The sequence below is a fragment of the Macrobrachium nipponense genome, chromosome 48 (genome assembly GCF_015104395.2).
Source record: "Macrobrachium nipponense isolate FS-2020 chromosome 48, ASM1510439v2, whole genome shotgun sequence".
Taxonomy (NCBI): Eukaryota; Metazoa; Arthropoda; class Malacostraca; order Decapoda; family Palaemonidae; genus Macrobrachium; species Macrobrachium nipponense.
Window position 1 is genome coordinate 18959557 of NC_087223.1, and position 16396 is coordinate 18975952.

Below are 16396 nucleotides of genomic sequence, written 5' to 3' on the forward strand. Positions count from 1 at the left end.
AGGGCGAGTCTTCCCCGCAGATTCGCGGATCAGCAGGTTCAGGGAGGCAGCAAGACAGTTCTTGTCTCAACAGGAGCAGCCAGCTCAGCAGTGGCAGGTCGTGATCTGTCACTTGTCGTCTCTCGAGAAGCTAGTCCCTCGCTGGCGTCTTCACCTGCGGTCTCTTCAGTGGAGACTAAAGGAGTGTTGGTCACAGGCAAGAGACCCTCCCTTCTTCCTTGTGTCCCTCACGGAGGAGGTGAGGCAGGACCTATCCTGGTGGCTGGACAACGGGAACCTCGTAAGAGGAGTGCCTCTTCACACTCCCCCCCAGGAGATGTTGCTGTTCTCAGACGCATTGACCGAGGGATGAGGCGCTGCTACATTCCAGGCAAGAGGAATGTGGTAGCCGACAAGCTCAGCCGTCGGGATCAGGTGATAGAAACCGAATGGTCTCTACACCCAGATGTGGCAGAAAGGCTCTTCAACCTGTGGGGGCGTCCAGTCATGGATCTGTTCGCAACCCGGCACAACAGAAAACTCCAGGTATTCTACTCGGTTGTGCCAGACCCATGGGCAGCTGCAGAGGACGCACTTCAACATCCGTTCTTCGTTCTTTACGCCTTTCCCCCATTCTGTCTTATTCGCAAAAGTGATCAGCAGGGCGCTGACCACCGCGAACCTTTGGATGATCCTGGTGGCGCCCAAACGGCCTCAAGCCATTTGGTACCCGGACCTGCTGGCTCTGCTTGCCAAAGCGCCGAGAGAGATTCCCCCCTGGCACAACCTCCTGTGCCCGCCACACGTAGAATGGTACCACCGGTACGTCGTGTCCCAGTCTTGCGAGCAAGAGGCTTTTCTCACAACGCAGCAACAGAGATGGCTGGATACCTCAGACAGTCCTCTGCAGCTGTCTACCAGGGGAAGTGGTCTGTCTTCTGTGGTTGGTGTCGTGGACGGTCCTCTCTCCTCTCAGAGCACTCTCAGCAGGTAGCGGATTTCCTCGTTTTCCTTTGCCGAGGAAGAAAGCTCTCTCCGTCTCCGCAATTAAAGGATACAGAGCCGCCCTGGCCCTAGTCCTTAAACTGCGAGGTGTGGATATCTCCTCTTCTTTTGAGATCTCCCTCTTGATGAAGAGCTTCGAGAGGTCTTGCCCACCCAGGGAACTCAGGCCCCCGGGGTGGGATGTGACTCTCGTTCTTAGGAGTTTGACTCGCAGACCCTTCGAGCCACTTTAAGAGTCGTCAGACAGGGATCTGACCCTCAAGACCCTCTTCCTGCTGGCCCTGGCATCGGTGAAGAGAGTAAGGGAACTTCATGGTCTTTCCTTCGACGTCAAGCATTCCAGGGGATGGGGATCCGTGACGCTCGATTTTGTCCCGAACTTCTTAGCAAAGACTCAGAATCCTTCGGCCCCTGATGACCGGTTCGAGTCTTTCACAATCCCCTCCTTATTGGATTTCACCGATAATGATGCGGATGAGATGCTGCTTTGTCCTTTGAGGGCGCTACGGCGCTATCTGAAGAGAACTCGGCACCTCAGGCCTGAGTGTCGACACCTCTTCGTTAGCACCGGGGTCACCAAGAAAGAAGTTTCCAAGAACACTTTTTTTTTTTTTCTGGCTGCGTGAGGTGATCAGGAGGGCGTACGACACAGATAGTAATGACGACACCCGTACCCTTCGTCCGAAAGCCCACGAAGTCAGAGGTATTGGTCCAACCCTTGCGTTCCGCAAGAACTTCTCCCTGGCGCAGGTTTTGAAGGCAGGGGTTTGGGCCAACCAGACCACCTTCATTCCATTCTACCTTCGGGATATTACCCACAGGTCCTTGGACACTTTTTCCTTGGGACACGTGGTGGCTGCTCAACAAGTTGTGTAGTCTACCTAGCACCCGAGCGGACAGAACAGCATCGCATCCCTGTGTGACTGCATGAATGGAGAAGTGAAAGTGTGTGTGACTGGCTTCTCTTCCTCCTTCGTTCTTCTCCGCTACCTGTGGGCAGAGGGCCGCGGTCGTCACTACGCTGAACAGGAGGCCGATGCAGGTAAGCTACACAACTGAGCTCCATCCTATCCCTTTCAGTAGGGATAGGAGTGTTTATCTGCCACTCCCCAACAAGGGGGGAGTGGAAGCCAACAAGAGACAAATCCATGACTTCATTTTGGCTCTTGAAGTAGGAACTAGTTCTTGCTTTTTGCTATTTATAAGAGGTACGCTTGCCTCCCTCTTATAAATTTGGTCCAGAAGTCTGACCACTGATCCTGCGGTGCACACCCCGATCAGCTGGGCAGAGGCTAGGATCCCTCCCTCTGCTCTTACGACCAGCGAGGGAACCAAGGTAGGACGAACACCAGTCTGTTCATAAGACTCAGATTCCACCCACCAAGAAGTGAGTGTTCCTGTTGTTAAAGGACCAAGGGTTTGTATACGTATCGGAACAAATAATAATTTGTCGGAAATTGTATTTTTCCTAACTATACAAACCTGAGGTCCTTTTACATATAGTCCCACCTCATGCCACCCCTCACTTTGCGTTTCCTGGGACTAAAGCAAAGTGACTCCTCTCCTCCCAGTCAAGCTGACCGCCAACTGCCGGACAAATAGTTAACTAACTACCGAACCCCCTTGTTCGAAGCTTACGACCGGTTCAACTGCTGCTAAGTACCTTCCTATTGTTAAAGGACCTCAGGTTTGTATAGTTAGGAAAAATACAATTTCCGACAAATCGTTATTTCACAAAGTTTGGGAAAGGTCAGCATATAGGGGTTGGTAAGATAATGGAGATTGAGAGATCATAGTGAATTGAGGCACAATGTTTTAATTGTATGCCCAGTTTACACACACTTATGTTGCAACCCATATAATTTTTAAACAGTCCTGGATAATATATATTTACATAAAATTGTTGTTCATATACAAAACAAACCTTTGGTCTTAACATTAGGATTTACTAGCGCCAAGCTGGAAACCGGTAAAATAAAATTAAACTTGTGCGATCCAGGGACTATTGGCATCTATACCTGGTCATGGGGCATGTATACCCAGAATGCCCTAGGCGTCGTGTGACCGACCTGCTAGTTATCTTTCTACCGCCTTTAAGATAGGACGTGTTCTCTCTCTATCTGTTTTAAGCCAGTTTTAGTTTGCCCGTTTTATCCATTTCACTTTCATTTTTTTTATTAATTCTCTTTATCTGAGTGTGCTCAGTGTGGGTGTGAGCTGTAAGAGTGTGTGAGTGGTGAGATGGAGTGTTTTGTATCGCCGTCGGGATCTTCTTCCGTTTTGAAGACAAGACAAAGGAAATGCCCTGGAGTCAGTGGCTTTCCGTGTTCAAGATTCCTTACTTTGGTGTCGACGGATCCTCATCCAACGTGTAGTAGGTGCAGGGAAAATGTATGTACAATTACTAATCCTTGTTCTGTTTGTCGTGGTTGGTCGGTGGAACAGTGAAGGAAGTTTTATGAGAAAGGCCAGTTACAAAAGAAAGGAGTCGACGCCATCTTTGGATGAGCAAGCGTTGCCGGCTTCTTTTGTATCGGCAATACACCAGACTGCTCCATATGTTTCGCCACCTGCCTTTGATTTGTCCCATACCCCTTTGGTTTCTCCTAGTGGTTCGTTTTCAGAAACGCCAGGAGGGGTTTTGGGTAGTTTGATGCATAATATTTACGCTCCATTGTTCCCAGCAGGGAGGGGGGGGCATCGCCATCTTGGTTCCAGTTGCCTGCTCCCGAGGCAGCGCTGAATATTCCTCATCCCCCGGGCTTGCACTTTATGGGAAATAATGTCGCGGCTACGTCAACAACCTCATTGGTTACGGCGATGCAGAACGTTGGGGTAGTTTTGCTGTAAACGCAGGGACGCCAGCAGCAGCAGCAGCCCAGGCGGCCCAGCTAGTGGCATAGCTCATCCAGTACCCCTGGCGGGTCAGTTTGTGTCTAGTCTAAGATGAAGGTATGAAAGAAGGATGAATGGGATGACTGGCCTTTTTTCTTTACTACTTTCTTTCTACTCCTTTACCTACGGGCAGTATGAAGGAGAGTGCCATCATGAGCTGGAATGGACTAGATGCAGGTGAGGTGGTCAGCCATACTGTAAAGTTATGTTAGAGTATACTTTTCAGTAGCAACACACCCCTCTCGGTAATAAGGAAGGGAGGGGTGATGGTAGATCCAGATACAAGGGACAAGAGTGGTTTATGAGAATGGAGGGTCCTCTATTTTCCCATAGTTTATAAACCATGGCATGATACCAGCACCCAGTGAGGGAAACCAATAGATTTCCTTATATCTTTGGTTCAAGGGGTTATAGTCCATTCTCTTAGAATACTCCTAATATTTGGAAATGGATATAGGTGGCAAACTCCCCGTCAGTTAGAGACTTACCTCCCTAATGTTAAGACCGAAGGTTTGTTTCGTATATGAACAAATGACAAAATTTGCAACTAATTTGTATTTTTCATAGCTAACAAACCTGAGGTCTTAACAGTTAAAGGCCCACCTCAAACCACCCCTCTAGCAGTCTAACTGGGTTAGAAGTATAACTGGCGGATCGGTCACATGACGCCGAGGGCATTCTGGGTATACATGCCCCATGACCTGGTATAGATGCACAAGTTTAATTTTAATTCTACCGGTTTCCAGCTTGGCGCTAGTAAATCCTAATGTTAAGACCTCAGGTTTGTTAGTTATGAAAAATACAAATTAGTTACAAATTGGTCAGTTTCAGTGTGATGAATTTTTGAGAATTTGGGGGTTTAGATAAATGTCAAGTTTCTTGATTAATGGCTAATTGTTGGTCAGTACGGTAAAAAGATAATAACCTGTTAGTGGCCAGAGTTGTTTGTGCTTTTAATTTGAACATTTTTTGTAACAACCAGATGGAAAAGGAACGCCAGATGTCAGAGAAAGAGGAGATGCTCCGACGAAAAAGGGAAGAGGAAGCCAGAGCCAGACGAATCCTGGAAGAGGATCTCGCTAACGATGGGAAGCCTCGTGTACCAAGGAAAAGTAAATTTGTAAGTATGGAAAGAAAGATGTTTGACTTTTAGTGAACTGTCGGCTGAAGGGGACAATAATTCCTGGGTCATCTGAGCTCTTCATCATTCAAACCATTTTCAGAAATTACAGGGAAAATATCTTGGAAATTTCGTAAAAGATTAAGAGTGTACGATGAGGTGCCCTTGAAATATGATTCATTACAGCGTCCCTTCGGCCCCCTAGCTGCAGCCCGTTTCATTCCTGTTAGTGTACCTCCATTCATATTCACTATCTTCCATATTACTTTCCTGAACCTTCTCTTAACAGTTGATTCATAGTGCAACTATGGTTTTCTTCCTGTTACACCTGTCTAACCATTGTAGTGTCAGTTTCCATTTCAGTGCATAGGTCCCAGTGCTTGGCCTTTGGCCTGAATTCTGTCATCCATTCCATTGTATTCCTAGATTATCTGAGCTCTTCATTTTCCAAACTATTTTTTTAAATTTTATAAAGAATTAAAAGCCTTTATTGAGGTTCCCTTGAAATATTGCTTCTTGGATTTCCCTGGAAAGTCATCGTAAAAACTCGTCCCTTTCAGGACAGCGACAGCGACGCGTCCGATCACAGCCGGTCGCCGAGTCCCGAAACAACCACTCCTGGTTTGGGCAGCATGGCTCGCAAAAGGCGCACGCGTTTCGCCCCGAAGGACGGCGGCATCGACGGCCACGACCTGGACGGGACGAAGAAGGAGGAAGACGCAGAAGAGGAGGAGGAGGAGGAGGAAAAGCACCCGAGGAGGAGGATAGCATCACCAGAGCCAGTTAAGACTGAGGAGGAAAAGATGCAGGAAATGGTAGTTATTCAGGTTTCCTTAAATGTGGTCAAGGAACTTTTGAATTGTGTTTTTACCTCATATTGTTGTGTTTTAAGGTAGAAGTTATTAAAAATATTGCAACCAGGTTTATGCATAGTTGGTTAGTTAGTGTTGATAGGAGCAGCCACATTTTCAAGTTAGATATCACTGAAGATGGTACAGGATTCTCCCCAGTGTTTTAGGATGTCAGAATTGATTATTTCTATTTTTAATTCTGGGCCTTTTTGCTTTCAATTTTTCAATGTTTTCAATAAAAATAAACAATTCTATTTTTGTCTAGTAGAAAATGTATGGCATAGTGAAAGTTGACCCACTTATCACATTCATATTTAGAGTTATTCCAAAGATAAAATAAATTCAAAACATTGAAATTTTCAACTAACAGCATCAATAGATGTGTGGCATTGACCCTAGAGCTAAGCTGCAGAGAATGATAGAAAAAAAGGAACCCAAAATGAAGGTCAGGATGCTGTGTTGAAGTTGCTATTATAGAGCAGGTTTGGTTAAAAAGGTAAAGATTTGCTCTGCTGAGAACCCGTTAACAGTATGTTATGATTTTGATACACCAAAGTTTGAAGTTTCTGAGCTACAATCCAGAAAGAGATTTGAGATTGCCTCTTCTCTTCAGTTTAGGTATTTCCTCTTCTCTTCAGTTTAGGTATTTTCCATGCTGAAGAGAAAGCAATATCTCCAAAGGGGAAGAAACAACTTGCTTGTCAGGAAGCAGATGCATATTGTCTAGGGGAAGTAGTTCTGACTCTGTGAGAATTATTTTTTTTTAAACAGCGTTAGCTTTTTCTAGTTAAAGGTAAAAAAGTTAGGTGTGTGTGAGTCTGCATTTTCAGAGGAGTTTCCCCCCCACAGATGTTGAAATTACGCCGTTGGATGACTGAAATCCTGCTCGATGTCACGACAGACATGATGGTGGATGTGTGCACGGAAGTGGTGCAACGAGCACGCATGAAAGGTACAAACGTTTCTCTGCTGTATCACGAATTCATTCTGTATTCATTTCTTTTTTGTGATTCTAGCTGCCTTGTACATTCCTGAATGTTAAAACATGGTCCTTTTTTTTTAATGTGAGTATTGTATTTGATGGCAAATAGGACACTGGAAGATGTGGGACACACTTGCAGTTCAGTTTTGTGAACAGAAAATTTGACTTGTGTTGATCAGTGATCCCTTTTAAGTCAGAGTTCATGTGGTCTGCACTACTTGTAGTTTGTAGTAGAGTGCCTTTTGCAGTATGCTGTTTTCAGAGAGAAAAATTCTCTGCACCTCATAGTACATTGCTTTAAGAACAGACCCTCCAGGCCATTTCTGTAATTTTAGAAATATTTTAGTTACATAGTTAAATTGCTATAGAAAATACATAGTTAAATTGCTATAGAAAATAATTATCATAGCACTTACGCATCTGAAGTGTGCTAAATTTTTGGGGAGGCCTACTGGGATTTTTCAAGAGTCACTGAAATGAATTTTATAAGGTATTATTGAAAATAACATTATGAATATGGAATTCCCATGACATATATGTACAGTTCATGTGAGACCAACCCTATCTGCATCTCCCAAAGAATTATGTTACTGAGGCAAAAGAGATTTTGCAAAATATTGGTGGGAAAAACATGATGAAATACCTTTTGATTTGCCAAAAAGGTAAGGTTTGAGCCATCTTTAACCAATAGTAAATGGATCATATATATTTGATCACAAACAAGGAATGAAAAAGAGGATCATGACAAGTTTGAGAGGTTGAACAGCCAGGTTAGAACAGATCAAAGAGTACCTAGGTAGAATGCAGTGCGTATACCTACGGCTAACGAAACATTACCAAGAACTTCGAGTATCCTTCTATGGTACTATAGTAAAGTAGAATATCAATAATCTTTGATAGGGATGACATAAGTAAAGACAGACATTGCCTTTATTGAAATTAGTGGTGACCAGTTTTTAAGTGTCTCTCTCCTATTTGCCGTCAAGTATAGTACTACGTATACTTTTTAATCTAATGTCAGCTTCCCTTTGGAAAAATGAATTTCTTGTTTTAAAGAATAGTTATGTATATGCCCCAGTAGCATTGATATCAGTTATATGATAAAAATCACAGATTATTCTCCCAGAAGTGTGCTTCAGAGCCAAAGATAATTTGTACCTGACTTGCTGTTATGTTATTTTCTATTCTCAAAGTTATTTTCTGTTCTCAAAATTTCTCTTATGAAGTTAATTGATGAAGTTCTGTTTAATCATTATACATTATTGTTTAAAGAAAGGATACTTTATATCTTGTTAAGGAAAGATTAGACGTATGAAAATTTTTCCAAATTGACTACAAGTGAGTAGCATCATAAATTTCTTTAATCATTATACATTATTGTTTAAAGAAAGGATACTTTATATCTTGTTAAGGAAAGATTAGACGTATGAAAATTTTTCCAAATTGACTACAAGTGAGTAGCATCATAAATTTCTATTAATAAATACAATAATTAATTGATAACTTTGAACTTCTGAAAAGATTGTACAGTTTTTAAAAATTCTGAATTAGTTCCAATGTATTTTGATCAAAATTTTGCGTAATTTAATATTCAAATTGTTTTTCTTGGAAGTTTTGCAGTTTGAATTTTTTGTTTGGTATTTTGTAACAAGTTGAAAAGCTTTCTTTTCTGCCGTTTCAAAATTTTGGTCTTGTTAATTGACAGTTTTGAAAGACAGTGGATTGCAAAACCATATCAAGTGATGTGCTGTTTATCAGTCACTTGAGACTACTTGAAAAAAAACCTGTGATTTTGTATACATTTTAGAAGTGTATAGATATTTACCAAAGTTCAGTATTTTTACATGCTATTAAAAGTCCAATTTACTACTTACATTTATATTTTGTATATGTATAAAAATATTCATACTTTGCTTTAAAGCATTGATTTTAACACATGAAAATAAAAATCTTCACTCAGTTTGAGAACATGTCCTTGAATATGGAGTACAGATTCCTTTTTGTTGACGAACTGCCAGCCACTGCAGATTGGCTAAGACCACAGCTCAAAATATTTTGGTATGCAACTCCCTATTTTGGATTAGTACTTTAGATCTCTTTAATAGCTTGCTTACATTTCAGGGGTAAGTATACATTCACAACGGGGTCAGCAGTTCCCAGAACTGAGTACTATTCTTCTGGTAGCGAATTATTTATTGCTTTAGAGGGATGGGTTTGGGATTGGTTACCAATCTAACCAAGAGACTGTAATCAGTATTGCCTACATCAGATATCTTCAGCTTTTATTTCCTCATTATATTACTATTAAAGGATGACTCTAGGGCCAAAGTGAGTGTGCAAGAAGTAAGTGGAGGAAAACGTACCATAGATTAAATTTTTTGTCTTTAAAACGTGTCCCTTGAATTGAACATGTAAATTATGGCATCCCGTTAACAAACTAGTGCGTCTTTGTTAAGCAGATTAAGGCATTCAGGTCGTATGGAAAAACCAAGCCCTATTAATGATAATAATAATAAGGCATTCAGCTTAGTATCACCAAGTTTAAGAGTTGTTATAAAGTAGTTTTAAACAGGTTTGATTATACAAAAGATTTTCACTAGTTCCATGGGTTGCCAAACTTCTCTGCTGTATTTTTCTTCAGTTATCACCCCATCCTTACAAACAAATCCTTCTGGAAAAGCCTGTGAGAGTCATTGGTCCCAGTGCGATCATTCATAACAGTATATGAACTAGAACCTTGGAAGGTTTGCTCACAAACTAGGACTGAAAACTGAAGATGTAGTCGAAAAGTTGGTCTGCTGAGTGGGCATGAGTCTTGAGGGATTGGAATTAAAGACGAGTAATTAAGTCCTGAAAAGATTCTGCGAATTAAAGACGAGTAATTAAGTCCTGAAAAGATGTCGCAAAGAGACCTGATCGTGGGTTGTTAAAAAGACTGAATCAACATTTTCCTTATCAAAATTTAACCAGACTGCTCTTCACAATTCAAGAGTTGAACAGCACCTGCTAGTTGGGAATGTGATGCCATAACAATCTTTTGATTTTTTTCTACTGTGTGCATTCATGTCTATTGTATATTCTCAGATGACAGTGTAATATTGTATTATGTTTTCCTCCACAACAGTGTGTAAAATTAAATGAAATTTGACAAAGACAATGCTGTATGTAACATAAAAATTGTTTTTTACGATTCAAGCTAAAAGCAGTCATCCTTAGGAATTTGACCTAATAGATGATAATCCAAGTTTTTATTTTGCTTATTGTCTTTATATATTTAGTGTTCCATTCCATTGACACACCCAAATCAAATGGTTTGCTCCAAGAGGTTAATTTTTGAATGCCTTTCAATGTAATCAGGTTGAGAAGTTTGATAAACTTTAGTGGGGAATTGGATGACCATTTTGACACAGAAATACAGGCTAGTCAGATACTTAAATGCGTTTTGGGTAAGCAGAATTGTCACTTTTAGATGGGAGTTCATAGCCTATGCAGACATATTTATTTTAAAAATAATTCAAATCCAAGACATCATTTTTAATATAATGTATGGTCCTTTATTCATTTATAAGTAACATAGATTTGTACCAAGCATGAATTAATTTTAATGGTAATAGTAAAGAACCATAAAAATCAGCCTCCTCAGAGTTAAAAGTGACACATCGGTTGTGTTATTAAACTATTTATTAATATCTGTAATACTGATCTTTTACTATTACTACTAAAGTATTATGTTGTGGTATGTTGATGTTTTGTTAGTTTTAATTTTCATTAAAAAACAAAAATTTGCAAATAAAATGAAAAATGAATCGATAAATGATCATAGAAATTTATCAATAAAAGTATAGATCAAATTTTATTGGCTTTCGCAAGGTACGGTATCTTTGTCAGTGCACTAAAGGCAGGCAGGGTGGTTTTTGCAACGATAAGAAATTTATCCTAAAAAAATTATTGGTCAAATATACATTACCGCATTGTCATTGTCATGAGCAAGATAAGTTTTGAGGTTGGGTTTGGTAGTTACAGAAATTTGAAAAAAAAAAAAAGATTATTGGAGTCAGATAATTGTTAAATTATTAGAGTAAATTTCTATTGTTCTAAATTTGTTGCAGTTTAGTTTAAAAAAAAAAAAAAAAAAAAAAAAAAACAAAAAAAAAAAAAAAAAAAAAAAAAAAAGTCTCATTTATGTATATGTGAAGGGGTTAAGTAAGAGTATATAGAGAAGAGTAGGTTTTCCCTGCTGGTTTCCTGAAGTTGTCTCCCAAGTGGCTAAGAAGGGAAAGACTGGCGAGGATAAATTTAAGTCAGCTTGTTGGGCCGCGCAGAGTTCGTTAGTAAGTGTTGTGGCGACCTCTTCTCTCTCAAAATAAAACAGTCAATTCCCTTATAGAAGTGAGCTTGTATCTGCTTACTGTGGTAAGGCTGGTCAGCCGGGATCTCCCGCAACACCACTAAAGTTCCTGTCTTTGTCTAAAGCCCCAGCAGTTCAGGTCAAGAAGAACTCGGCCCTTGCCTCTTTGTCTGGTGGAATTGGTAAGTTGAAACGAACCGTTCTCATGTTGATAGATTTCTTTGCTTTTCATTTCCTTCTTCAAAGTCTGCCGTTGATTTTCATGTTTCCCCCCACTCATGCTAATTCATCGTGCTTTTGTACATTTCCACTCCCCTCCCTTCTGTAAACAATCGGTAGACTCTTAGCCGGCTTCTTACTGTGTGTTTAGTGCTCTAGCTTAGGGATGATCAAGTGATCGTAGGTGATTATGGAAGGTACAAGCTTTGTGGTTGGTTGATGCTCTGAGGTGATTGTTACTTTAGGTACTACTATTTGTTTGCTGTAGTTTGTAAAGGTAAGATGGTTTATAAATGTTATGTACGAAAGAATGCAATGAATAGTGGCAATGTTTTATTTGTGGGTGGCATCATTTTTCTGTCATTTGATATTTAAGTTTTAATATTTCACTGGTAGATGTGATAGAGGTCTGAGCAATCCTTTAATGTTTTTAGGGTATTCTGTGATAATTACTAGCATGTTAGTTACGTTGAAAGTAGGACTTAGTTATATAATTATTTATGAAGAGTTCTTGTGACATACCTTAGTATTAGAAGAAATATTGTCAATGAATTAAGGTTAGGGTTTTGCTTAACCAATATGCAAGTAGGAGAGTAACCGTTTAAGATGTGGTAGACAAGGTCTAGAAATATACGATAGCATCTGTACCTTCAAATCACCTCAGCTTGCAAATCAGTTTTAGAGAAAAATATCTTCAGGAAGAATTGCTGCTCCATTTTGTTTCTTGAGAATGACATTTATTGAAAAGAGAGCATTCATTACCCCAAGCAATAATGTTTTAAGGTTATTGTCGCATTAATTTTTGGGGGAATTTTGTTTGTTTGACCATGGCTAATGATTGTAAAATGATTGCATGAATTCCAAGCAAGGTTGCACTACCTGTAGGTTTGCGGGATGAAGTTTTACGAAAGATTCACTTTCTTGAAGTTCTAGACTGTACCTTTAGAAGGAATTTCACCGATTGTTGTTTTGTTGGGATTGTAATTGATACTATTAATTGTCAGTTGAACGAGCCACTAGTTTTGGTCTCCGTATTTGATCGTCTAGGCGAAATGCTTGATTTAGATGGGAAAAGGACTCGTCCAGTCCCAGTATTTTGTTCGGTTTGTAAGGGAATTGTTTAAGAGGGGCATTGTATACTGTTTTATGTTTTTTTAAATAGGCCACAAACTTTATTGGCTCTTCTAAAAACCAGTAATTAAGTCACCATTTGTCGTGCAGGATTGGGAAATGTAATGCTAATGTCTTTAAAAATTGCAGGTAAGAATTACTTTAACTTTGATAACTTTTGTAATCCACAAAGGTAGAGCAAACTTGTTCTCGGGCCATTTGTCATATTTTAGATGTACTACCAGAATATCTAGGATAATTCGGCAACCTAGGTAATGAGAGTAGGGTTTAAAATCTGTACAGAAAAATGGAGCAGCAATAAGGCGTCTAAATAGTAATTGACAGTGTCAACATGTTTATTTGTAAGTTCTGTGTGGAATTCTTAATCCCAGACCCCATAGTGGTAGTGCCATCAGTCCATCTCACGTGGTGCACTGTAGGCATCATTTAAGGATCTTTGCAGCACCTCTTTGGCACCTAGCTGCATATAGTAGCATATAGTATCTATTTTATCTCCTCGCAAAGGGAATGGTTAGTAGCCCCTGAAAATGTTACCCTGCCGGGCTGATGACAAGTCTATTCTAATCATGGAGGTCATTCCCCAAATGCAAGTGTACCACTAAATTATATTTATTCTTCCAAATGAGCGGGACAAATTTGAGTGAAATCAGAAAAGAAAAAAGGGTAAAAGTAAGCCAGATGGCAGTTCAACTTATGGCAAGTTGCCACTGAACAAATGCAGTAGTGCTATACCTCTTTAGGGTAACTACTGTTGCAATTTATTTTTTTTAGTGCATTATTGATCTTGATAGTTGTACAGCGATGCCCACCCAGAATCCAAATTGCAAGCCCTTGACAATTCTTAGATTTCATTGCTGTTAAGCAGAAGTTACACGAACAGTAGTTCTACTAACCTTTGGTATGCTTTGGTTGAGAGACCGATAAAGCTAAGCTGTCAGTTGAAGTGGCTTATGGAATTATTAGTACTACAACCTTTGGGAGCACTCTGAAAATCATGGAGAAGCTGCTTAAATAGAGACAGACCAAGCAGAAGTGCACAGGACAGAGGAGAGAGAAGAGAAATTATGCATGGGCTAACTAATTAAAGGGAGGAATTTATGTTTTTAAACAGTATTAACTTTTATCTGATGTTTTCATGGGCGTGGGTGGAAATTGCATGACCACTTATTGTGGATTATAACTCACAAACACTGATTAGTGACCCAGTGTCCAAGTGGAAATGGGTTATTTTGATTAAATTCGTTTAATGTTGCCACTGTCAATTTTTATTGGAGATGCTTTTCATAAATTTAAGAGTTGTTTTCCTTTACAGATAGGAAACTGGTATTAGGTCTTAAGTAGGAAGACAGACTATAGTTTCGAACTCAATGTATAGGTTGTAATGGTTGAAAAGATCTTAGGTTGTGTGTCCAGTAGAATGGGATAGTATTGTAAGTCTGTATTCCAGGGCTGGGTATCTACAGCGACAGTGAGAGCGAAGGGGAAGGATCGGGTGTGGACCGAGGCAGCGATCATGGCGACACAGACAGCGACGAAGAGCTGAGGGAGACCATCCGACGCAAGCGCCGAGACTTTCAGGCCACCGAGAGAGAGATTCTCCTCCGCCTGCAGGCGGAAGAGAAGGCCGAAAGAGACAAGCATCAAACTCAGTCTGCAGCGGAGTCCGACTCTGACTCAGACGAAAAGAAAGATGCGGCCAGGGAAAAGAGCTCTCTCAGGGAGGGAGGGGATAAGCAGGAACCCAAAGAGAGCAGTCCTACTGCTACGGGTAAGTTGCTTTACTTAATGTTAGTTAATAAACTTTAATATCATTAGAAAAACATTGGGAATTCTTTGGAATAATTTTTGTTGTTCCTACGCAAATACAAACCCTTGTCTTTTAGAGTGTATTTCCTGGCACCATCCTGACTTGCCTGTTTTAGTTTGTTAACAAGGTAGGGTCTTATCTTCTCAGCTCAGACACTTTGCAGGTGACCAACTTTGGTACATGTTACAGGCGAGCGAGGGCAAGGAACGGTAGTGGCATCTGGTGCAGGTCTGTCTCCAGCAAAAACATGAAGGCATGATATGCTTTCCCTGGAAAACCTTGACAAGTTTGCTGCTGCACTGTCTAAAATATACAGTGAAACATAAATTATACAGAAAAATGAAGAATAGATATCAAGATGCTTGAAAATGAAGTCACAAGACAATGCAATATGCAGAGCAACATATGCTAAGCACCAATGCACACAATATAAATGAAAGAAGGAAAGGTATAGTTCACTTAGACTGTTAAAAGGCAGAAATTATAATGGATGTCAGTTGCCAAGAGTATCACAGGTGTAGTTGGCATCTAGGAAGAAAAAGGCATTAAACAGTAACACAAACAAACAATACGCAGTTAGCCAGTACGTAGGAATAAAGGAACATAAAAAAACCTAAGGTAGTACAGTGGTACCTCGAGATACGAAATTAATCCATTCCGAGGCGGCCTTCGTATCATGAGTTTTTCGTATCTTGAACCGCATTTACATGTAAAATGCCTATCCATTCCAAGCCCTCCAAAAACACCCCAGTAGAAATTTTATAATAAAGCTAAATTGACCTATAAACAGTTAAATACTACAACAATTTGGACATTCAATACCTAACTTAATACGTACTAGTAGTACTAATATGTATGTACCTGTAAATAAAGTGTATTAGTGTACATGTTATACAAGAAATACTGTATGTACATACGTACGTATGTAGTAAAATGTGGAAGCTTACCTTTCGAGTGAGGGTGGCTCCGAAAGTAGCGACAGAGGAGGAGGACAAACCGCACACTTAACTTTACGAAACACATAAAAAGATGTCAGGAAAACTTAAACTAAACTTTACGAAACTTAAACAAAATTGTAACACTTTACACAAAATTAAAATTAAGGGTTTTTTTTTTTTTTTTTTTTTTTTTTTATATATATACTTTACGTTTTTTTTTTATTACAAAATTTCAACTTCTTCACCACTTTCAACTTTGTTTTTTCGTAGTATCACTTGGTTCTTCCTTTTTCCTTTTTGACTTTCTCCTACTAAAGGCATCTTTAAAAAATAACTATCCAAGGAAGATTGCTTTTTGCAAACGTCATCGAACTGTGCAACAAGCATATGACCTGTGTAAGCCTTTTCAGGGTGTCTCTTTTCTATGAATGATTGCACCTCATGAAAAAGCAGCTAGAGCATCATTAATTTCTGCCGTTGTCATAGAGTTGTCGTCCTCCACCTCCTCGCCGCTGCTAGAGAACTCTTCTTGAACAACGTTATATTGCATGGCCTCCAAACTCCTTCAGGTCATCCGTCGTAAGCTCCTCTTGGTGCTCCTCGAGAAGGTCATTAATGTCGCCTGTCGACGACGGGACCGTCCCCGCGGACTTGCTGAGTGCACGATCTCGTCAAGATCTGGTTGCGAAACAGTTTCAGGATCGTCAACTGTTCCTGAATCTGCAAGCACCCAGCTTCGCCCACATCGAATCCCTCAAAGTCTCGGGCGGATACGGCATCAGGCCAGAGTTTCCTCCACAAGGAATTAAAGGTTTGCCTCGAAACCTCCTGCCAAGCTTGGTTGATGAGTCAGATGCAGATGACGATGTCGAAATGCTCCTTCCAAAAATTCATGCAGGTGAGGGTTGTGGTATCGGTGATGTCGAAACATCTCTTGAAAAGATGTTTTTTCGTATACAGCTTCTTGAAGTTCGATATCACTTGCTGGTCCATGGGCTGGAGGAGAGGGGTGGTTGTTAGGCAAGATAAAGAACCTTGATAAATGAATATTCTGCTAGGATATCTTCCTCGAGGCAGGAGGGTGAGCAGGGGCATTGTCTAACACCAGCAGACATTTCAGA

At 40.3% G+C, this 16396-nt stretch overlaps 1 protein-coding gene across 2 annotated transcripts in view; it reads left to right on the forward strand.

Moving 5' to 3' along the window:
- The window catches only part of LOC135205072 (arginine/serine-rich protein PNISR-like), a 73346-nt gene that overhangs the window by 43834 nt on the left and 13116 nt on the right, over nucleotides 1-16396 (forward strand). For both annotated transcript variants that reach the window (XM_064235358.1, XM_064235359.1), the window contains exons 6-10: nucleotides 4862-4999; nucleotides 5560-5814; nucleotides 6700-6802; nucleotides 11306-11362; nucleotides 13978-14298. In XM_064235358.1, the coding sequence (XP_064091428.1) occupies nucleotides 4862-4999; nucleotides 5560-5814; nucleotides 6700-6802; nucleotides 11306-11362; nucleotides 13978-14298 (874 nt within the window). The remainder of the gene's footprint in view (nucleotides 1-4861; nucleotides 5000-5559; nucleotides 5815-6699; nucleotides 6803-11305; nucleotides 11363-13977; nucleotides 14299-16396) is intronic.